Source organism: Tachypleus tridentatus, chromosome 10 (assembly GCF_004210375.1).
Source record: "Tachypleus tridentatus isolate NWPU-2018 chromosome 10, ASM421037v1, whole genome shotgun sequence".
NCBI lineage: Eukaryota > Metazoa > Arthropoda > Merostomata > Xiphosura > Limulidae > Tachypleus > Tachypleus tridentatus.
In genome coordinates this window covers 88,448,798-88,472,659 of record NC_134834.1, presented here as the reverse complement: position 1 = coordinate 88,472,659, position 23,862 = coordinate 88,448,798, and the positions used below count along the sequence as shown (strand labels likewise).

General features: G+C 35.0%; 1 protein-coding gene across 9 annotated transcripts in view; it reads right to left on the bottom strand.

Annotated features, from left to right (window-relative positions):
* The window catches only part of LOC143229828 (XK-related protein 6-like), an 89,840-nt gene that overhangs the window by 3,077 nt on the left and 62,901 nt on the right, over window positions 1-23,862 (bottom strand). For 8 of the 9 annotated variants that reach the window (XM_076462638.1, XM_076462640.1, XM_076462644.1 and 5 more), the window contains exons 3-4: window positions 7,874-8,148; window positions 5,404-6,401 (exon numbers count right to left, since the gene is read on the bottom strand). In XM_076462638.1, the coding sequence (XP_076318753.1) occupies window positions 5,794-6,401; window positions 7,874-8,148 (883 nt within the window). In that variant the 3' untranslated portion in view covers window positions 5,404-5,793. Of the gene's footprint in view, window positions 1-1,373; window positions 1,436-5,403; window positions 6,402-7,873; window positions 8,149-23,862 lie in introns of those variants that run through there. The other variant, XM_076462647.1, reaches the window with a different exon arrangement.

Sequence of the window (23,862 nt, the reverse complement as noted above, 5' to 3'; positions counted from 1 at the left end):
ACTCTTTTACCAACAAATAATGTGATTGATTTTTACATTATAATACCCCCATGGCTGAAAAGGCAGTTATTTTTGGTGTGACGAGGATTTGATCCTGCAGCCCTCAGATTACGAGTCTAGCGTTCTAACCACCGGGTCATGCCAAATCAAGGTTTGGATAGCGGCTATTAATTCTGTAAGGATTTCTAGCAACGTTTCTGACTTCTAAATTTCTACTTCTTTTAGAAACAATTATTTTCTAATATTTTTACAACCTCTTGCTTAACACCCCAGTGGCTCAGTGGCAAATCTGATGATTTATAAAGCTAAAAACCGAGTTCTGATACCTGCAGTGGGCATAGCACAGATAGACGAGTATGTATATTTGCGCGTGACAACAAGCAAACAAGATCTTTCATTTACGAAGTGACGAATTTGCAAATTATTTGAAACGCTGTGAAACGTCAGTTTCGTTTATTACTTACAAAACATTAATGTCTGGAATTTTATTAAGTTATGGTAAGCAGGTATAATATATCCATTATCATACACAAAATTAACATATTCAGTATGATAACAAAGCTTTTAAGATTTTCCAATTCATAATTTGATAATTCTTACCTGAGGAAATTAGGCTTAGGTATTATTCTCTACGGCATTATCTCATGAAATGGTAATTACCTAACATTATTGTATTGTGTACCTATGTTATGTCTACTGCATGGTGTGAGAAATACCTAGTTTCATAATATAATTGGTCAGCTGTAGAGAGAATGTGGATCGTAAGCGTTGTTTGTTGAATTTCAAGCGAAGCTAATCCAAAATTATTTGCACAATTCGTCCCTAGAAGTTATACACTAAAGGGAAGAAAGCTAGTCAACATCATCCCCCGCCAACTCGTGGGCTTCTCTATTGAAATAAATGGATTTCACCATAATGTTTATATCGGGGGCGTGAACCACGATCGGCCTTCACATAAATATTTTTTGGCCTTTTCAGATACTGTAAAACCTTTCTAAGACGGAATCACAAGGGACTGAGTAAAATTTCCGGCTTAGACAGTGAACATGCTTTTCCTTAATTATATATAATTTTGGAGCGGAACGTTATACTTCGTTGACTCAAGGGAAGTAAGACGTTTGTGAATAAAGTTATTATACTATTTATGCGATATTTATTAGAATAAGAACAAAAATAGAAATTTAAAATACACAAAATCTTAATCAAATTTAGTTGAACAAAGTGTTTTTTAAATAGGCTTTCTCCTGCGGTTAAAAAAGAATGCAAATTCTACAGCCTTTTCATGAAGTTCATTTTCCCCCTTCATTTTTTCCATATAATTTGATAGTGTTAATATAACTTAACATTTGCGATGATGTAGGAATTTCTATTACCTCAATATCTTTCCCATTTTCTTCATCTTCTGAATCTTTCACACTGTTAGCATCTTGCGATTCTATTATAGATTGTAAATCTGTTTCTGTTAAAAAATTCTTGTTAACGTTCACAAAATCATCTGCATCAGTCTTCCCAATCATAACAAACAACCTTTTTAAAATATTAGGGTTAGCTTCTTCAATAAGGAGGGTATTAAGTAAATTTTCCCTAAATTTTAAAATTAGGGTATTTAATAGATTCTTCAATAAGGAGGATATTAAGTAAATTTTCCCTAAATTTTAAAATTGGTACAGATAGGAATTTATTTTTTCGTGAGAATTATTTAAAGAGTAGAATTTTACATTAAAAGACATATATTTCATGAATCTAATTTAACTGCAAAAATAATGGCAGAAAAAAAGATCAAAATAACCAATACTTACTGCAACAAAATGTCCGAGAATTTATTAATATTTAAAGAAATTATTAATTAAATAAGAGATTAATATTTAATCAAAAACATTTTTTCCGACTTACTCAGATTCTTATTCTACTCATTGATAGATGAGGTTGGTTAAAGATAGTTCTCCCTCCGCGTTACGCAGGTCCCGCCATATAGAGGGCGTTTTATAAGAGAATTCTTAAGATAATCCTGAAAGTTTTTTTTATATTTCCGGCTTAAACAGGTTTTACTGAATTTATTTTTCGACTTTGAAAAAAATCAAGACGTGTTGTCTTGTAGTTGTTAGTTTTGTTTTTTAATTTTCGCGCAAAGCTGCACGAGGCTATCTGCGTTAGCCGTTCCTAATTTAGCAGTGTAAGACTAGAGGGAAGGCACTTAGTCATCACCACCCACCGCCAATTCTTGGGCTACTCTTTTACCAACGAACAGTGGGATTGACCGTTACATTGTAACGCCCCCACGGCTGAAAGAGCAAGCATGTTTTGTGCAACGGGGATTCAAACCCGCGACCCTCTGATTACAAGTCGAACGCCTTAATCCACCTGCCCATGCCGGGCTTCTTGTAGTTGTCAACCTTTGTCATTGTTTAGTTCTACTGACTTCAAAACGTCATCATATGTTTTCAGTTTACATCTACGTATTGATTAATCCAAACCAGTTCGTGTGTTTTTATTTCCATATAAATACGTTTTTTTTTCTACTTTTCAATCGTTTATTTAGCTCAAACAATCGCCAATGTATAATTTCCAGCTTCTTCATCAAGTCACATGGTTATCTTCCGTCATCATGTTTTTATTTGACTTTACACTGTCTTGCCTCTTCATTTATCAATGGACGAACTGATGCATTTATTTTTTGTATGTTATATTTTTAAATCTAATATTATTACGACAGCGTTGTGGTTGGCGTGCCCGGATCGTGAATCAAAGAATGTATGATTCGCAACTAGTTGCGGATACACGAGCTCCACAATTTGAACGGAATATGAGTTGTAAGAATGACGACCAAATTACCTTATTCGATCAGAGAAGAGTTGGCTGTGGATACACTTGAATAGCTGCCTTCCGTTTAGCCTATCGGATCAGAATTAGCTATGCACAAATAGTTTTTTTGTATCGGTTTGCAAACAAATAAACATTCTTACTGGTAGTGCTGAAATGCTATGAAGTATCGAACAACATCCATTGTAATGTCGAACACTAATTACTGAAACTTTACTAAGTGTTCAAGTTCTTAGTTTTTGTTTCTATGGTAGTTTGTTTTTTTTAATGTCGGACACGTAGTTATTATGAAAGTGTTTGTGCACTTTTAAATTTTATTGATATTTAAAACTAACAAGTGTCGTTTAGAGCTCTTTGTGATAAATTCGAGTTCAATTCATAGAAATTATAAAATTGTACAGGATTTATCCTTTGTGGCCATTGGTCATCTTAAGATTGATATTTAAAAATACTATCTTATTCTGGTTAGCTTTATATAATTTGAGCATGGTACAATGCAGCTAAGTTATTTTGGTAGTCAATGTTATAACGTTGGTTCCAAAAGTAAGACGGACAATTCCTGTATCTGGCGTACTCTTCATGAACAAGAGGGAATCTTCAATAGCCGAGACACTAGAAATTATTTTAGGAAGGATTGTTTTGTTTTTGATTTTTTTAATTTCGCGCAAAGCTACTCGAGGGCTATCTGCGAATAGTGGAATTAATCGTCACATTATAACGCCCCCACGGCTGAAAAGGCGAGCATGTTTGGTGCAACCGAGATTCGAACCCGCAACTCTCAGATTACGAGTCGAGCGCCTCAACCCACCTGGCCATGCCGGGCCATTTTAGGAAGGATTAGAGCAAATTAATCTGCAAGATCTCTTTTTTATCTTTTTTATTAAGTATATTTTTGTGTACGTACACCACATTCAGTTTTATTACTCATCATAATCTCTACCAGTCTACCTTCAAGTTGGGATTCTTTTAGGATTCAATTAATCAATGAGACCATAGGTTTGGTCAAATACATCAATCTAGATTTGATATTTTGACCTCCGGAGTCCAAAAATGTAATTAGATCAAGAGATGAAGCTATGAGCTGAAAGTTTATATTAGAAAGAAAGAAAGAAAAAAGAAGACATACTCATAGCCACTCTATGAGCCGTTGTGTCACGGTTAAGAAAAAATAAAGAAACATTCCCCCTCGTCCACCATGAAAACTACGCCTATGCTGGTAACTCAAGTCATTTTCATATAAAAAAAGGTTCAAGGTTTTCATGTTAAAATGTAACTCACTCTGCAGTATGTAACTCACTCTCACTGCGACACTTATTATGTTAAAAGTCGTTGTCATCGAACTTTACTATTTTTTGGAATCTGACAACTCAAGGGATGTTTATTATAAAATTTACTATCAATTCTATATTTAACATTTTCAACTTAACATTTCCATAACACTGTTAATTTCAAAATCAGAGGTGGTTGAATCAGGTCATTGTAATTTCTTTTCTGACAGTGATCGTTACGATGTACCTACCTTCCGTGAAAATTGATTTTATACAAGTCATTGTTTGTTAGTACTTTTGGCCCGGCATGGCCAGTTGGTTAAGGCACTCTACTCGTAGTAATCCAAGGGTCGCGGGTTTGAAACCCTGACAAACTAAACATGGTTGCTCCTTTCAGCCGTGGGGGTGTTATAATGTGGCAGTCAATTCCACTATTCGTTGGTAAAAGGATAGTCAAAGAGTTGGCGGTAGGTCGTGATGACTGGTTGCCTTACCTCTAGTCTTACACTGGTAAATTTGGGACGGCTAGCGCAGATAACCCTGGAGTAGTTTTACGCGAAATTACAAACAAACCAATGTTTATATTTTAAATATGCCTTTTCGGATGTTTACACAGGTTTGCAAATTTAATCTTCACAAAGGTTTTTATCATTTTAATAACGGATTTTTAAAATTCAGATACGAGATTTCCAAAATAATATTCATTTTTTCTACCACGTTAGGATTTTTTAGAAATTTTGAAGAAAAACTTACGCCTATAAAATTATTATTTCGTTTAACACAATGAACATCTTTTTATTATTACATTACATTTTCTAGAACAATCGATATAACTCTCACGTCGCGAATGGTCTAGAGAAATGTATAGCCAGTGGTTATCATCGTTTTAAACTGTGTGTGTGTTTTTCGTATAGCAAAGCCACAAAGGGCAATCTGCTCAGCCCACCGAGGGGAATCGAACCCCCGATTTTAGCGTTGTAAATTTGGAGACATTCCGCTGTACTAGCAGGGGGCATCGTTTAAAACATAGCAAAATGTGACCAGATCTCAATGGAAATGATTTACTTATGTAAAAGTAAATATGTCGTTTTGTGGAAAATCTGTATGTGATGTAGAAAAATGTATATAATTTTCGGATTCAACGTAAAAGTATTACTGTAGGACATGTACAAATGTCAGGACAATAAAACCATCGCAGGTCTGTGTTATTGGTAGCAGAAACTTTAAGTAAAGCACGTGTACTATATTAATTAGTTAATAAAAAAAACTTCTTAGTTAAGCACTAAATATGTAGATAACCTTTTCATAGTCAACATAAGAGTGCATTTAACTTTATTTTTGCAGTTTGTTAACTACAACGTGAAACAAATATGTGTTTTTTGGATGTTTTTTTACAGTTCTCATTAAAAATACAGAAAGACAGCAAGTGCCTGTAAAGTTATGTGTATATACATATACATATATAATCTCACTAGCAAGGGTTTGGATTACGTTACCATGACAACTGTAGAAATACAGTTGATCGTCTTTTTATAAGCCTTCAGGGTTTTTACTGAGTCGTTTGAATTTAATGTATACTGTTATATTTATCACAGTTTTTCAATAACATTTGAACCTTCGTCCTAAGTTCCTTTTTCAGAAGCTCCTTATAGTTTTGTCGTAACTGCGAAATATCGAGTTTCTTCGGTAAGCGGTGGGTGTTGAATCAACAGCATCCAGCCCGGCGGTCATTTGCTGGAAGTTTGCCATTGGGATGACAACAGCGATAGTAAACCATCATGATACTCACACCAAACAGAAAACTAGCAAATACGCCAACAAGAGCAGGTAGGTGGTACCACACACTTGGATCTGTTCGTATGTACCACAGTGCGATCAGAGTGGCATTTTCTACAAAAACCACTACGTAATAGGTGGTGACCTTATACCTTGTTGGTTCGTCCTTCACGTTGAGAAAGCAAAAAAGATAAATTGCCCCAATGACCATGTTGAAAAGATATTCCTCACACTGGCGCTGTTCCCCTGTTTCGCTATCACAGAAATGAGTTTGTTGATGCATTATCCAAACGGTCATGATACCCCAATGTCCCACACATACTGGCACTAGCCATAACTTGTACTGTGAGGCAAACAGCGCTAAAGCAAACACACGAGCTCCAATGGTAGAAAAACGCCACAGAAACTGTAGAGCAGTTCCAGTTCGTGTCATGTTTTTCTTGTCTAGCACTGACCGTCGAAGTGCACGTTGGTAAAAGGCCAAAGCCCAGGATAATTCAAACAATGAAGAACACACAGAAGCAACCTGCAAGTAAACTGAAAAAAAACAACAACATCGACAGATATAAATCTGAGATGATGTACGTATAATGAAAAACAACATCGACAGATATAAATCTGAGATGATGTACGTATAATGAAAAACAACATCGACAGATATAAATCTGAGATGATGTACGTATAATGAAAAACAACATCGACAGATATAAATCTGAGATGATGTACGTATAATGAAAACAACATCGACAGATATAAATCTGAGATGATGTACGTATAATGAAAAACAACATCGACAGATATAAATCTGAGATGATGTACGTATAATGAAAAACAACATCGACAGATATAAATCTGAGATGATGTACGTATAATGAAAAACAACATCGACAGATATAAATCTGAGATGATGTACGTATAATGAAAAACAACATCGACAGATATAAATCTTAGATGATGTAAGTATAATGAAAAACAACATCGACAGATATAAATCTTAGATGATGTAAGTATAATGAAAAACAACATGAATAGATATAGATCTGAGATGGAATTGACCTAGGTGAAATAACAAAGCAACTCTTGATTATATTTACAAAAAATTAATGTGGTTGAAGTGGCAAAGCAATTTTTAATTCTTCCAGTTAAGTTATACAGGATTAATATGCTTGAAGTGGCAAAGCAATTTTTAATTCATCCAATTAAATTATATGGGATTGATGTGGTTGAAGTGGCAAAGCAATTTTTAATTCATCCAATTAAGTTATGTGAGATTGATGTGGTTGAGATGGCAAAGCAATTTTTAATTCATCCAATTAAGTTATGTGAGATTGATGTGGTTGAAGTGGCAAAGCAATTTTTAATTCATCCAATTAAGTTATGTGAGATTGATGTGGTTAAAGTGGTAAAGCAATTTTTAATTCATCGAATTAAGTTGTATGGGATTGATGTGGTTGAAGTGGCTATGCAATTTTTAATTCATCCAATTAAGTTGTGTGGGATTGATGTGGTTGAAGTGGCTATGCAATTTTTAATTCATCCAATTAAGTTATGTGAGATTGATGTGGTTGAAGTAACTATGCAATTTTTAATTCATCCAATTAAGTTATGTGAGATTGATGTGGTTGAAATGGCAAAGTAATTTTTAATTCTGCCACTTAACTTACAGGATGTATTACGAAAGAGCTATTCGTAAATATCTCTTAATAGTGCACTTCTTATCGCCTAAGAAGATACAGAACACGTAAATATTGATAAGTTTCAATGAGTATAAATCAGGCTTTTAAGACTATTCAAAGATGAATATAATAAATGAAACAAGGGAAGCGTGAGTGAAACATAATGTGTGTTATTAAACAAAATGATCCAACAACAGCTTGTCCTACAAAACGTCAAAAATACATTTCATAAACATAGCTTTTATAGTTGAAAACACAAAGATAAACAGCAGATAATCTAATGATGAATGTATTAAAAAACGATAAATTAAAAACTTCCTTCACAATATGTACCTGTAAAAAAATCAGTGGGAACCTGTTCTCTCTGAGATAGAATGTAAACTTGAAGTAATAGTTGAGGTGTTGATTCCATGAAGCTCTCTAATAGGGCAAGAAGAGCAGTGTCTCTGTCTTCTTGAATCATCAGTAGGTGGTAGTTGACTTCTGTCGGCTGCTCTATTCTCACTGGTGACGGCTGTCGGTATGATAGGTGCCAGTTTTGTTCTCTTCTCCTCTTCTGTTTGCGGAGCCGTCGACTCCGGAAACCATAGATGAGTAAATCAATATACCTGGAAAGGAAACACAGAACTCCACGGTCATTACAATTTAATGAGGTCTGTCAGGTCAAAAATGTTTAAAAAGGGGTGTTTATGGAGTTTCATTAACTCTAGAAATATTCGTTAAATTTAAAATATGGGAAAAAATTCTATCTAGTAAAAGAACTCTTAAGAAAGGATAAAGCTCTAAACGTGTCTAAAAATGTTTATCTCGGTATATACGGGGGTTTGAATTTTAAAATGAAACTATATGTTGCTTACTCTTATGACATTTGCCATCAAATGTGTTGTTTAAGTGTACCTAGACTGTTGCTTCAAACATTACATATGTTTTTTGTTACTCTGAATAAGTGAAATAAATCGAAAAAAGAGAACAATCTAAGAATGTGAAAACAAACACCGGTATTCGTCGAGAGTAGCGTTGCTAAGCAACAACACCAGTATTAATGACGAGTTGAGTTATGCGTCATACAATAGCGTAATGGAAATTAAAGTCTTGTGCCAACAAGTACTTATGCTAATTAGAAAGTATATAAATATTATTATAGCTCTATAAAGAAGGAGAAATCAGGTTACATACGTAGCATTACAAGGAAACAGACGTTATGAAAAGTGAATGAAGGGTAAGTTGTAAGAGTAACATACATTTTATAAGCCCACGCGATATTATGTTTCCATATTAAAATAAGTCTCTGAAACAATTAAAATATGTATTTTGCATCATGAATATGAAACCTTTTAAGCTCATAAAAACAACTCGTCAGAATTTCAACAATTTTTCTCTCTTTTAATTTGCTGGAAAGTTATTGTTATTGGTGCCATTAACAAAACTATAATTCGAACTGTAAATGATCCGAATGACAAACTAAAGTTTTATTTATTTGTGCCTAATGACAAGAATGTGGATATACGAAACTAATGTGGAATGATGCATAACAAAACACATAACAAGTGTTAATAAACGATATAGAAAATCATTGTATTTCAAAACGTGTGATAAACATCAGTACGACGAGATAAAATATGTCGGTGTTTCCAGAACGTCCTGAGGATTAAGAAATACACTGGTGATCCAGAAATACACTACTTCCAACTGTGGTTTTATGGTTGCTTCTGTAGTATATCGACTATTATTCGATATTTTAGTGAAAACAATATAAATTACTACAACTCTTCTGCGGGAGTTTAGTCCCCCTCATGATTCACTAGGTCTCAGTGCACCGATTAAACTCTTAAGCCTCCTCAGTTATTTCTTCAACTGCTACCCCAACAGGGTCCGTATCCGAAAAAAACAAACAAAAATAACGCATAGGGGCATCCGTTCGTAGTACTAAACATGTGTGACATGCTTGGTTCCACTAGCTCGTGGATGGGGGCGAATAAAGTTTCACTTATATCGCCCTAGGATCACAAATAATAAAAAACAAAGTTCGATGCCTTATGAACTCCAGCGATCCTGAAAACATACTCTTATCAAGGGTCTATCAGGGGCGTTTTCTGCCATGTAGAGAATAACACGCCCTGGGCTATCGCCAGTCCGCCTGCCATGTTAGTGGAAGTAATTAACTGTATACATTCAAAGTTTAAACTGTGGGAAAAAATTAATTGGACAGATTCAGGGTTTCATACAAACCTACAAGCTTAATTAGTAGTGAGATTATTCCATTTGACGCTTCATGAGAATGGAATTTCGGGAATATGTAATATCCCAAAATGATTGTACAAACCTTGTTCTAAAATTTTCAATACCATATAGTCCCCCGCTGGTACAGCGGTAAGTCTACAGATTTACAACGCTAAAACCAGGGGGTTCAATTCCACTCGGTGGGCTCAGAAGATAGCCCGATGTGGCTTTGCTATAAGAAAACACAAACACAATACTCTTCTGAATAATCCAGATACAGCATTTCTTCATAAAAAATGAAGATCATTCCATTGTCCATTGATTCTGATGTTGTGGCATACAAACAGATGGAAGTAATTAAAAATAAAATTCGTGTTTTATCCAAAACACCAAAGCTCTAAACGTTGACGAATGTTGATATTTTAATTTTTCATTTCTCTAGATAGTAAACTAATGTGTAGGGGTGTAAGTCAGTGTGTAGGTCCACTGATTATCAAAAAAAAAAATTCAACTGACTAATTGAAAAATTAACAACTGGTCCGAAAAATAAAATAAAAGTGGCTTTCCGTTTATTCTGTTAACTGAGACTTTTGCATTGTTTCTTGTGCTACTAAAGTACATTTAAAACATATTCTGTTTATCAGGACAATAGTCGTTTACACCACATTCACAAATATGGAATTTTACCCAACTTCTTTAATTTGACAAAACATTTCTTAAAAGACAATAAATCGTGATTAATACCCGGGAAACATTTTTATTTACTAGAATAATTTATTTAAAAAACGTCTTAAATATTTTATATTCACAACTGTCTACCCCATGGGAGAAACAGTCATATGTAAATCAAAGTAAAACAAAGTTATAAAATGGTGACGCGTTCCCTAACCTTTAAACCACGTGATAAAACAGATAAGTACACAAGAATGTGTAAATCATCTCCAGTGACTCAGCATCACGTCTGCCAGATTACAACGTCAAGGGTGGGTTTTGATTCCTGTGGTAGGCAGAGCACACGTAGCCCATTGTGTAGCTTTAAGCAACCAAACCAAGTTATAAAACCGTTCAAACTCATCAACGTCAAACTGTGTCACTCGAGTTTCTTTATATTTACACTAACTGAGAGCATCCGTTAAGAAAGCAAAAATTGTATAAAACACAAATAATGTTCTCTTTCTCCTTTACTTTGTCATTAAATCCCTAATGATTTCAATAGATGGTAATTACATATCCTGCTTTGTTGAATAGATAATAATTGGCACATTTAACTGATTAAGTACATGTATCTAAATCCAAAGCCTAAACAAATAAGTGGAAATCTCTCCTATTTCAGTTGCTTTTTTTTTATCTTCGTCATCGAGAAAAACATAATAAAACAAATACTCCGTGTAAAGATGGACAGTTTTTAGTTCCAATGCAACTAATGATGGTAATAGAGCCAGCCAACTGTGAGTGATGCATGTTAAAAGTCTATTATAAAAGATTGAAATGCTTCCTGTTTCCGGAGAGTTTTTTTTATCTCCCTTTTCTGTTAAAAATATTCAAGGAAAATATATATTTAGTCGAACAGTTTCCAATTATTTTACCAAACTTACTGTGATCGAGCCAGCCAACTTAGGGTTACGAATACTAAGACTGAAACACGAACATATAATGGATCATCTGTATAGTGATATGTACGTATAATAATTTAGTTTAGTCACACGTGTTAACAATAGGTGGTCGCGCTATAAGGAATATATTAGTATGGTGTGTCGTGATGCATTGTTCTGTCGCTGTTTTCCCAACATGATTATTATTTTAATATACAGTCGTTGCATAGTTGCTTACTAGTGAATGTGCCCAATATCAGTGAATGTAATGCATTTCTGAATGATAAAACGTTAATGTATAGCAACTATATAAACTCGTATGTGCTATGAACGGTGAAGTACGACTCGCCACTGATACTAATGTAAGGGGTTGATTTTCGCAGCAGGTGCTGAATGAATAATAGAAATCATAACAACATTCTTAAAAATTAAATATATATTTTAATAACTCGAAACTGCAATAGTATGATACTTATCGGTACATGAATTTTTGTCTTCCTACACGTTACTTGTACGGCTTTATTTTCAGCATAATGTGTGTGTTTTCGACCTATTTGCTGTGTGCACCGTGGGAAATTGAACCCTTGATTTTAGCTGTGTAAATTTTAAGACTTAATGTTGTAACCACCAGGGGACTTTTCAACAGAAAATCTGTATCGTTTCTCTACACCGAGATGTTTTGTCGAGACGCGTCTTTAAGAAACGGCATCAAATGCTGTTTCAGGTCCTTTTATTTAAGTTTCCTATATATGATTTTATTGCAAGGAGATTTTAAAGCGATATCTTTCAATCTTTATTTAACAAAAAGAAAGTAATTTGATATAAATATCTGTTGTTATTTAGGAAATTTGAAACTCAAAGTTGGGCTAAATACTAAACTTTTTTTTTTTTCTTCTCAACAAACATCATTCAATGCGAACTCAAGTGATAGAATGGAATTATCTTTCGTGGATTGAGAGACTATTCTATACTGAACATTATAAGTAACAGCTAAAGTAAACTTTCAAAAGCGTTTCTTTTGTTTTGTTAATATACATGAATGTTGTATCTTGCTGCTTTGCCCACCACGAGTATCGAAACCTGGCTTCTAGCAGTACAAGTCCACTGTACCACTGGTGTGGGGGGGCCTTTCAAAAACGATAATAAAAACACAGTACTCCAATATCCTTATGATTAGTTAATCCATTCCCATTTGTTCGGTTTTATAGCATAACAACTATTCTTCAGCCTGAAGTAGTCCTTCTTTCGTCAAAGTAGGTACAACACGTGGCATTAATGCCAAGTATACCAGGGTTTAAAGTAAAAAAGTTTTGTTTTTGAATTTCGCGCAAATCTATTTTTGAGTTATGTGCACTATCCGTCCTTAAGTTCTTTACTAAGGAATGAATAGAAGGATTGAACGTCACTTTATAATGCCCTCTCAGATGTGATGGAGAGCATGTTCGAGGACGGGATTTGATTCCACAATCCGCAGCTTGCTAGTCGAGTGTCCTAACCACCAGACAATGTCTGGTCAAATGTAAGCAGGCACTACACGTGTACAAACTATTTTTAAATACCAAAGGACAACTTTTGACTTTTCAAGTTTGATATAAGTTTTCAATGGAAGAACGACGCAAAACTTTAAGTTCATTGTGTCTTTTATTAAATTTGTTTGATATTTCCATGCATTTTTTAATAAACATCAAATATTATCTACTGAAATCTTCTAATCTAAATCTTAAAGCTTCGTTTGACACCGTATTTCCAGATCTTATTGTTTCAATGAGTTTCTTTTTAACAGCTTTTATTTAATGTCAACTTTATAAATTTACGAACCTGATTCGATTCAAATGAATTCTTACTATTTTAGCGCCCACAGTGGACAACACCAGTATGTCCGTGGGCTTACAACGCTAAAAATTTGGTTTCGATACCCGTGGTGGGCAAAGCCCAAATATCTCTTTGTGTGGCTTTGTGCTTAACTACAAACAAGCAAATAAATTTACTATTTAAAAAACGAAGAGAGAAAGAAAGAATAAATGATACCTATGTTCTTTCACTATTAAAAACGTATTTCTAAAATTATATATATGTGTTTGTGTGTGGTAAATCCGGAGTTGGCCGAGCTCATTTTGTGCGTGTTGTAAATCCGGCGCTGGCTGAATCCATTTTGTGACTTAATAGTTCTCTTCAGCAATCTCCAGTAAGTCCGTACACTGTACTGAATCAAGCTTAAACGCAAGTCTTTTTTATGTGTGTTCCATGGAAAATAAGAAACAAAATACTTCGTACCTAGGACTACCTCATTCAAAAATATTACTGTTAAATTCAAATATGGAAAGAAGGCTTCGGTAAGCTTCAGAATGGTGTTTATCTTACTGGCATTTGTCTTACAGAATACAATATTCAGTGCTGAGTAATTTACACAGTCGTAGAGTTACAAAATGGAGGATTACTCTCACTTTACAAGAATTGTGGTGCTTTAAGCCCCGTATTCCCCCTGATATTAATCCATTTTCCACTCGATTGTGTTTAGGCTGATGGCCACGATTACCTTTTATTATCCAACGTTGCAATTTCCACTGTAACAAACTTCTGTAAAGGACAGCAGAGTCAGTGTTGGAAAACACATCTTGATAGACGTTCCATAGTTCCTCCAATGTATATGGACATTGTTCATTTCGTTTACTTAAAAGTAGTTTTGAAAGCCAAAGTCCGAAATTGATACTCAGCTTAGTTTGCTAGTATTTCGGAGAAGAAGCTAGCGTGAACAAGGTTTCATTATGGATAATTTATATAAATCCGCTCTTCTAATAGAAACTGGAGTTCACTTTTTTGCTCTTAGTGAAATCTAAAATTATCTGTGGTATAAGAGAATGAAACAACCATAAACCACCCTAAAATGTTTTCTTTACATTTTCTCCACAGTGTTAGAAAATCCTTATTACCTCCTTGTTGGAAGCAACTCATTAGTTTTCTCTTCAAAATCATTCATCTGAACTCTAACTAATGTTACAACAATCTTCCGCCTCTCACGATTAAGATATTTTCCTACACTTTCCTTTCAACGTAAGAGCAGACGAGCTTGTGGCTACACTTATTTACAACCAGGAACTTTGGCAATAATAACAGAATTCATTTGTTTAGAGGATGTTGTTTTCAAATCCTTATATAAATATTTTGATTTTTCCACACCAACACAGTCATTATGGTACATATCTTTGAAACAGGCGTGCTTTGGTTTCATGGTTTCTTTGCTGTTTCGCTCTATGAAAATCCTTTCTCGAAAAGAGCTATGACGTATGACTTTAGCCACAGTTCTATTCGTGACATCAATGTCGAATGGTAGGAAGAAAAAGAACTAGATTGAGGTCCTAAACGATTGAATACATCGTTTGTTTGTATTTTTAAATTTCGCTCAAACCTAAACTAGCTCTACCTGCGCTTGCCATCCCCAATTTAGCAAGACAACTAGTTATCCCCACCCACCTACAAATATTGGGATTAACCATTATTACAACGCCACTACGGTTGAAAGAGCGAACATGTTTGATATGACGAAGATGCAAACTCGCGACCTTCAGATTACATGTCGATCGCCCTAACCACGTGCCAGGCAAAGAAGATGGAAACGTAGGTCTTTATTTTAATTAATGTTTTTAATACAAGTACATTACGCAAGTTATCCGCAACTACTTAGGGTCAAAACTATATTAGCCGGAAAACTCTAGTCTTACACTGCTAAATTAGGGACGGCTAGCGCAGATAGCCCTCGTGTAATTTTGCGCGAAATATAAAACAAAGAAACAAATAATCATAATGCGTGCAAGCTTCCGGTTATTTATTAACCATTCTCAGTCATAAAAAACTTCCAGTAAAGACGTTTGTTTGGTTTCGTTTGTTTCTGAATTTCGCGCGAAGCTACTCAAGGGCTATCTGTGCTAGTCGTTCCTAATTTAGCAGTGTAAGACTAGTTGAAATCAGCTAGTCATCACCACTCACCGCCAACTCTTGGGCTACTCTTTAACCAACGAATAGTGGGACTGACCGTCACTTTATAACGCCCCATGGATACAAAGGCGAGTATGTTTGGTATGACAAGGATTCGAGCCCGCGACTTTCAGATTGCGAGTCGAGCACCCTAACCCACCTGGCCATGCCGGACCTCTCGCAGATATGTATTTGTTGACAAACTGAAACACAAATTAGTAATTTAGGTCAAATCTGTTATAAATTACGAGTTGAGTGCCGTAACCATCTGGCCTTCAATAAAAAAGTAACATTTTGGCTGATATCCCATTCAGAACATAAGATTCTGTAACGTTTTCCCTACAAATATTGGTTTTAATGATTATTGTATTTGATAAAACTTTCTAAAATGCTGAAATTTGGCGAAGTAGGAAAAAGTTACAGTTTCGCAAACCATTTCTAATAAGGGTAATAGTGTAGTAATTTTGAATAAGAAAAATCTCACAAAGAAGCTTTAACTATTCTGAATGACATTAATAAATTAGGAAAATTTAAGCCTCGTTCTATTACTTCGAAAAATTGTCTACAAATGTATCTTTTAAATCTAAAAAAGAGAGATTAGTATTTGAAGTAATTTATAATTAAATCAGACCAGTTAGCTCCTATTATGAAATATTCTATAGAATATCTAAATTACATAAAAGAAATTGTCATATAAGATTATTTGTTCGTTTAATTTCGTCCAAAGCTAGCAGAGGACTATCTGTACTAGCCGTCCATAATTTATAAGGGACAGGCTAAAGGGAAGGTAGCTATTTAACATAATCTACCGCCAACTCTTGGACTATTGTACTCAAATAATGGGATTAGGCGCCATATTACAACGTTTCCAAGGCTAAAAGGGCGAATGTGTTCAGTAGTGGAATGTTTCCAAGGCTAAAAGGGCGAACGTGTTCAGTAATGGAATTCGAACCAGCAGAAAGCGGGTTGAGAGCCCGAACCATCAGACCAAACATTAAAACCGTTTGTATCATATATAAACATTTCTACTCAAGCTAGTAGTTTTTTATTTGACTTTCTCAGCTTTTTCTAACAAATGTTTGCAAGTTTGTTTTCGATGAACCTGTCAACATCGCTGGTTTGGTCCTTGAATCATTATTCACAAATGTGTATTTATATGAAGTAATTGACTTACGTATTAATTTACTATTCAAATTTCAAATGTTGTTTAGGGTATAACGAAATCAGTTTTTACTCGACAACTGGAATTTGTCACTGAAAAGCGAACTTATTTTTTAATAATTACCATTAGATACCATTTCTAATGAATTGAGCTCTAAGGGATAGAGAGTACATCGTTTTTAACTACTTTGTTTGTTTGTTTTTGGATTTCGCGCAGAGCTACACGAGTGCTATCTACGCTAGCCGTTCCTCATTTTAGTTAACCACCTGGACATGTCAAGCCTTAACTACTTCGTTTTTAAGATACTGTAAGAAGAAGTTGGGCTAGTTTCTAAAAGTTGGAATCTGCAGACTTACCACAAAATATTAGTTTTCACTGCCATGTACATATTTTTGGATTAATGATTAATAATAGAAATATTTTGAATTGTAAAATTTATCCTAAAGTGTAACTCAGAATTGTTCTTCATCTGATATTTTGTTTACGTAATTACTTTATATTTAAAGACTGCGTTCCGGAAAGGGAACGCTCTTACGTTATCAATAAATCTACAAACCTTAAGATTAACCATTGGTATATTGACTATATAATTCTTTCTTTGAGTTTAAGGATTAAAGAGCATGCGCAAAATACTCCATATATTGAATCAGATTGTTAGTACTTTCTACTTACATCCCAAAATTTCGAGGTTCTGGGAAACGCATCAAATAAAGAAACGCTAAAAAGTAAAGAAACGTTGTGGATTCACAAATTACGTCAAAACATTGGATATAAATCATTCTGCCACACCTTTATTGATGAAATTATAATAGTAATTTTCTCTATGCCTGAGGATATATAGTAAATTAATAATCAAAAGTTTGCATGCATTGTTAAAGACATTGTGAATGATGGAAGCGATTATGGCATTGCATTATTTAGGTGTGCATGGGGAAAGCTTTCATTCACTTGCAGCACGGTCGTGAAATAATGGTGTTGTTTTTGAATACGAGAAAGAATTAACTTCTTCTGCACTATTTGGTGAATTAGTTTGTCACATGTTTTAATACATTAGTCGGATTTAGTTGGTTTCATAGAACATTATGTGTTTAATAGAAAGTCGTACATCTTTTAGGGCTCAGAACTTTATGAATTAAATAACTGTAGTTTCTTAAATGTGAAAAAAGTTAAAAGAATACATTGAAGTTTTCATAAAATTATAGTTACAAATATGAAAATGTAACTGGATACAAGTATAGCATTTGCTAAGCATATGTATAATTGCTAAAAATATTACATAATTCATAAACATGCATCTGTTTCATAAAAGCACGAGACAAAAATAAGAAAACACAGTCAGAGACTGAGTAATAATTTGCCACCAACAGCTTATACACACAAGGATATAATATCGTAATTATAATTATCGTATTTTGTGTGTAAAGTGATTTCTAAGTGATAAACCTACTTTCTGTTCTATTTTTACAAATGACATTATTCTATGACAGTATTCGTTCGACTTTCAGTTTACAACATAAAATTCTAATCAACAGAGTGAGAGCTGTCTCGTATGAACTACTTATAGGAAAGTCTATAAATCGATTTCAGCATTGAGACCGCTTTTAAAATCAGCTTAATCACGAGCGTTAAACTTTAAATAATTATGTAGTGAAGTGACATTTCACAAACTTGTCCTGTGGCACCATGCCGTTAGAAGAACATTAATACATTTATGTCTCATTGTACACGTTCAGTAATATTTAATGGTCAAATTTCTTTTTAATATTTCCTAGAATGCTGTTTGCTATGAATAAAACAGAGAGAGTAGCATGTACCTATTCATATACGAAAAACCACACCAAGCCTTTTTTTTTTTTTTTAAGTCTGCAATATTGGATCGAACTTGCTTTCTATAGAGGTTTACTAAATGCTCCAAACATTATTGTAATTATTGTAAGAGTATTTGATTGTTTGTTGACTTTCTTGCAAAACTACTTGAGAACTATCTACACCAGCCGTCCCTAGTTTGAAGAGATAGACCAGAGAGAAAGCAAATCAGTCAACACCAACCACTGCCAACTCTTAGGATACTCCTTTACAATTGAATATTTGGACAGATCCGTTATACGACAACGGCTGATTGCTTGTTTGTTTGGAGTTTCGCGCAAAGCTACATAAGGGCTATCTGCGGTAGTTATCTCTAATGTAGCAGTGTAAGACTAGCAGGAAGGCAGCTGGCATTACCACCCACTGCAAACTCTTGGGCTACTCTTCTACCAACGAATAGTGGAATTGACTGTTACATTATAACGTTCCCACGGCTGAAAGGACAAACATGCTGGGTGCAACGGGAATTCGAATCTGCGACCCTCAGATTATGAGTTGAGTGCCTCCTGCCATGCAGGGTCATAACAGCTGAAAGGGTGAGTATGATCGGTGACAAGGGTACTTGTTTGTTATTAAGTACAAAGGGGCACAAAGGGCAATCTGTTCTCTGCCCTACAGGTATCGAAACCCACTTTTTAGCAGCATAACTACGGAGACGTGCCGCTGTGCTACTTGGGAGCAAAATATTACTTTTCACTGCGTTGCATTGACATCGATTCTTAAATCCTCAATTAATAGTTTTTGTTTTGTTTTTAATCCATCTGAGATCTGTTTCCGTACCTAGTAAAACTAATATTTCAAAAATGAGGCCCGGCATGGCCAAGCGTGTTAAGGCGTGCGACTCGTAATCTGAGTGTCGCGGGTTTGCATCCCGGTCGCGCCAAACATGCTCGCCCTTTCAGCCGTGGGGGCGTTATAATGTCACGGTCAATCCCACTATTCGTTGGTAAAAGAGTAGCCCAAGAGTTGGCGGTGGGTGGTGATAACTAGCTGCCTTCCATCTAGTCTTACACTGCTAAATTAAGGATGGCTAGCACAGATAGCCCTCGAGTAGCTTTGTGCGAAATTCCAAAACAAACAAACAAACAAACAATTTCAAAAATGACTTCGTTTTAGAAACAAGATTACGTACATGGAGATACATTGATGTTTTTCTGTTTAAACGCAGGTTTTGTCTAAAATATATGTCGTCAAAACATTAAAAATTATTTATGTAGGGTGGATTAGTGAAGGGGTGACATTTGGACCCTCCCGGCTTTGTACGCACATTTTTGTAAACTGTTTTCAAAAAATATTGTTGGTGGATCAATTGCATTGTTAGTCACTGGGTACCTTATACCTTACGAGTTGTACAAAGGATTCGAAACAACAATAGCGTCAATATACGAAATTACAGATGGGCCGTCCAATGTATTTCACGTAACAAATGAATGATTACATTCAATTATTTTGCGCAACTCTTTCACTGAGTGTTTTAACAAGCAAAACCACAAGATTACTAGAGCTCGCCGGCAATGGACAAGCCTGTTATAAAACAGTTAGTCATTACCGAGTGCCTATAAATTTTAGTTTCAGATTCAATTTGTACCAGCTTATATCGTAAAATTACTTTTACATCAATTTTCTCACCGTGTTACCAGTCAGGCAAATATATTAGTACGAATTACCGACTGAAGAGTTGGCGGTGGGTGGTGATGACTAGCTGCCTTCTCTCTAGTCTTACACTGCTAAATTAGGGACGGCTAGCACAGATAGCCCTCGAGTAGCTTTGTGCGAAATTCCAAAACAAACAAAATTACCGACTGTATTAAGGTATACCTTAGTTAATTGTCCAGTACAAAATATTCTTCCTGATAGAAAACTTGCACAGAAGATTGAGTCAATTATATCAAAACTTTTTTGAATATGAAAATCAACAAGTCACCTGATGCACCGACACAGAATGTATGAAGACTATATATTGGCATTGTTTATCGTAACGTGGGTAGTAAGATTAATTCACTGAAAATTGATAGTTTTTGAGAAGGATATGTAATAGTAAAATATTCAAAGATCCTAAAGATATGTCTTGATCAGAATTTTTGAATGCACAACACGAGGCTATTCCTTGTACCTGATGGGACTGGAAAACAAAGGAATATCGACCAAACTGCAATACCAGAACCATTTAGAAGAAACCTGGAACAATTCATCTTACAGATGTGGTGAGCAAAGGGTGGCAGTAACAGGTGGTAATCCATAAATATATAGGTTAGTAACATAAGTCGTACATATTACTCAAACAAAAGTACGCAAAAGAAATATATTGATCGTCGCCGGACGCGTTACCTATGGATTTTTGTGCAACCTGACTGTTAAAATGAGCGCTGATAAGCCGTCGTTCTCGTACAGTAGATGGCTTATAGAAATTCTGCAGAGACAAGTAGTGTGCTTTAAATCCACAGTCTTGCAATGAAACTTTTTGCAATGGAAACTATGTTGAATGGCTATTATCGAGATCCACGGTCATCAGATAAAGCATGACGAGCGTTGCGACACGGACTGTAACAACGTTATGAGGTTCCACACATACACAGACTGCAATGTCTTATTAAACACGGTCAAGAATTCTGTGATATCTGTTTGGAAGAACAACAGATTGAAGCAGTAAGAGACTACCTATGATTTCCTTTATACTTCTTCAGATTTAAAACTTATGGAAACGAGGTGCAAGTTTTTAGCTAGCTCAAAGCTTAAAACGTTTATGAAGAGCTAGTCTGTACACTGTCTTAAAGACCACTCAGATTCTTCCATTTTCAATAATAGTATAATTTATTATTAGTGGTGCTGCGATATAAAAAGAAAATGTAGATTAGGGCACATATAATTACTAAGACAGTCATGTATTTTTACCCTTTCCTAACTGGTGCAGAATATGTCTTTACTGGGGTATATTCACATACTAGTTTTCTAGCATTCTACATAGTTTCTGCATGCAGTTAATCAAATCCACGTTGACTGGATGCCTCAAATATGTTAATATTTTTATACAAATAGTATCTACACACTCTGTAACCTTTGTCCATAAGTCTTAAACTAATACGAGTGTGTTTCTGTATGGATTTCTTTGAAGGTTGTTTATTGAAACAGAATCTTGTAATGCCTGGCTTGACATAATATTATTTGTAGAACATTGATTGAAGGTTGTAACCTAACCTGCACATTTAAGGAGTGCCTGATCTTTTTGTTTCAACAGAGTATTCAATCAAATATTTCCAGAGTTCTATCTTATGATTTTGTCTTTTGATTTTTTAGAACCCCAACAACCGCACGACACAGGAGCCCAGCTAGTGTTAGAAATTCAACACTTGTGTGTTTCTTGTTTTCTTGTACTAATGAAGTTCAATTTATTCTTAACTAAACAATCTTGAATTTAATTCTTTTTCGGGAATTTATCTCTTAACTGTTTTGTTCGACGTCAGTGTATTTGAAAATCACTTACGATAAAATATACCGCAGTTTGTTTGTGAAATTCGCACAAAGCTACACAAGGGCTATCTGCACTAGCCGTCCCTAAGTTACCAGTGAAACTAGAAGGAAGGCAGCTGGTCATCACCACCCACCGCCAACTCTTGGACAGCTCTTTTACCAATGAATGGTGGGATTGGCCGTCACATAATAACGCCTCCACTACTGAAAGGGCGAGAATGTATGGTGTGACGGGGATTCGAACCCGCAACCCTCGGATTACGAGTTGAGTGCCTTAACCACCGAGCCACACACACACACATAGCAGTCCTGTCGTGACAAAATACTTATTTTTACACTGGTATAGTTAAGAGATTATATAGATTTAATTTAAATTACACATGTTTGTATTTTGTTTAATTTTTATGGAGCTTCATATAGTTTGAAGTAAATTTTACCATGATGTCCCCATAAACCATTTCTAAATTGTTCTAATAAACTATTCGTTCTGTTTACATTGTTGGCATGAAATACTGCAGCTGAATTTTTTTAATGCAAATCTGTCCAAGTGGTAAAGAGTTTTTGAGTAACATTGGTTCAGGAAGATGTTTTTGTTTGAATAGCAAACACATGTTTAATAATTATAGAAATAAGTTCACGTAAGTCACGTATCACAGAGTTCAGCTTTAGAATCTTTCTACGTATGTGAAACACAGTATCAGTACGTGTTTAACGATATTCCAAGAATAACACCTCACTTCTGGTAATCCTAAAACGAGAAATAAAATTTGTACCGTGAGGCACAGCTTCAGTTATTTACTGAGTATCGTGAATAATATTTGACTTCTTTTAAAGACCGTGAAAAATATATTGATTTCATATTCGTCGTCTGTGGAGTTCCTATTTTTGTAACACATTCTTGAGACATACTTAAGTAGCAACATGTTTTTGGTATATAAAACTTCGTTACACTGACGTGAATTATTGGAAGCGTTTATCAGTTCCCAGTCACCAGAAATATCCTGTTTGTCATAAGGTTCGCCTCTTGAATGGCGTATGTAATTCATATATATTTAGGATGCTGGTATGTACTTTGGAACTTTGCCTGGATGACGCATCGATTATTTCTTCAGTCAATGATAAGTACAAGCAGCGATCTAATTAATGGGAAACTGAAGAGAGGAAAGTTCTCATTGTTGAAATAAATAAGAATTTCTTCCCCCTCGTTTAACATCATCACGTGCATTGGGGAACCATTTAATGAGTGAGGCTTCAATACTGCGTTAGACCCAATGGAAGCATGTGTATACACTTGTAATCCTACTGATTCGCACTGTGTCAAATATTATACCCATCAGTCACTAGACACATTTGTTTATGGTTTACTATTTGTGAAGATATATTATAAACCTTTAATTTTTACTTACCTAGCGATTAATAAACAAAAGTTATTACATTTGCCATACAGTTATATACATGTATGATAAAGTATATGGTGTACCCTTTACTCATTACATTTATCGAGTTTAACTTTCTAAGTGGTGACAATTTATGTATAGTATAAAAATGTACATGAATTGATTATTTCATTACAAAAAGTTAGAGGAATTACACTTAAGATAAACAGATCGAGTGGAACAATGAAAAGGATGACAAAATTACAATTATATAAACAGTTCGAATGGATTATGAAAAAGTTAAACATACTGAACGAGACCCAGCATGGCCAGATGGTTACAGTGCTCGGCTCGAAATATAAGGATCGCAAGTTCAAATCCTCGTCACATCAAACATGTTAATTTCAGCCATGTGGACGTTATAATGTGACGGTTTATCTCACTATTCGTTGGTAAAAGAGTGGCCCAAGAGTTGGCGGTAGTTGGTGATGACTAGTTGTCTTCTCACAGCTGAATTAAGGACGGGTAGCGCAGATAGCCCTCGTGTAGGTTTGCGCCAAATTAAAAAAAAACATAACAAACGGAAGAATGAAAATGCTGGAAGAATTGAACATGAGATAAACAGTTCTAATGAAGCACTTAAGATCATGTAAGAGCTGCACATAA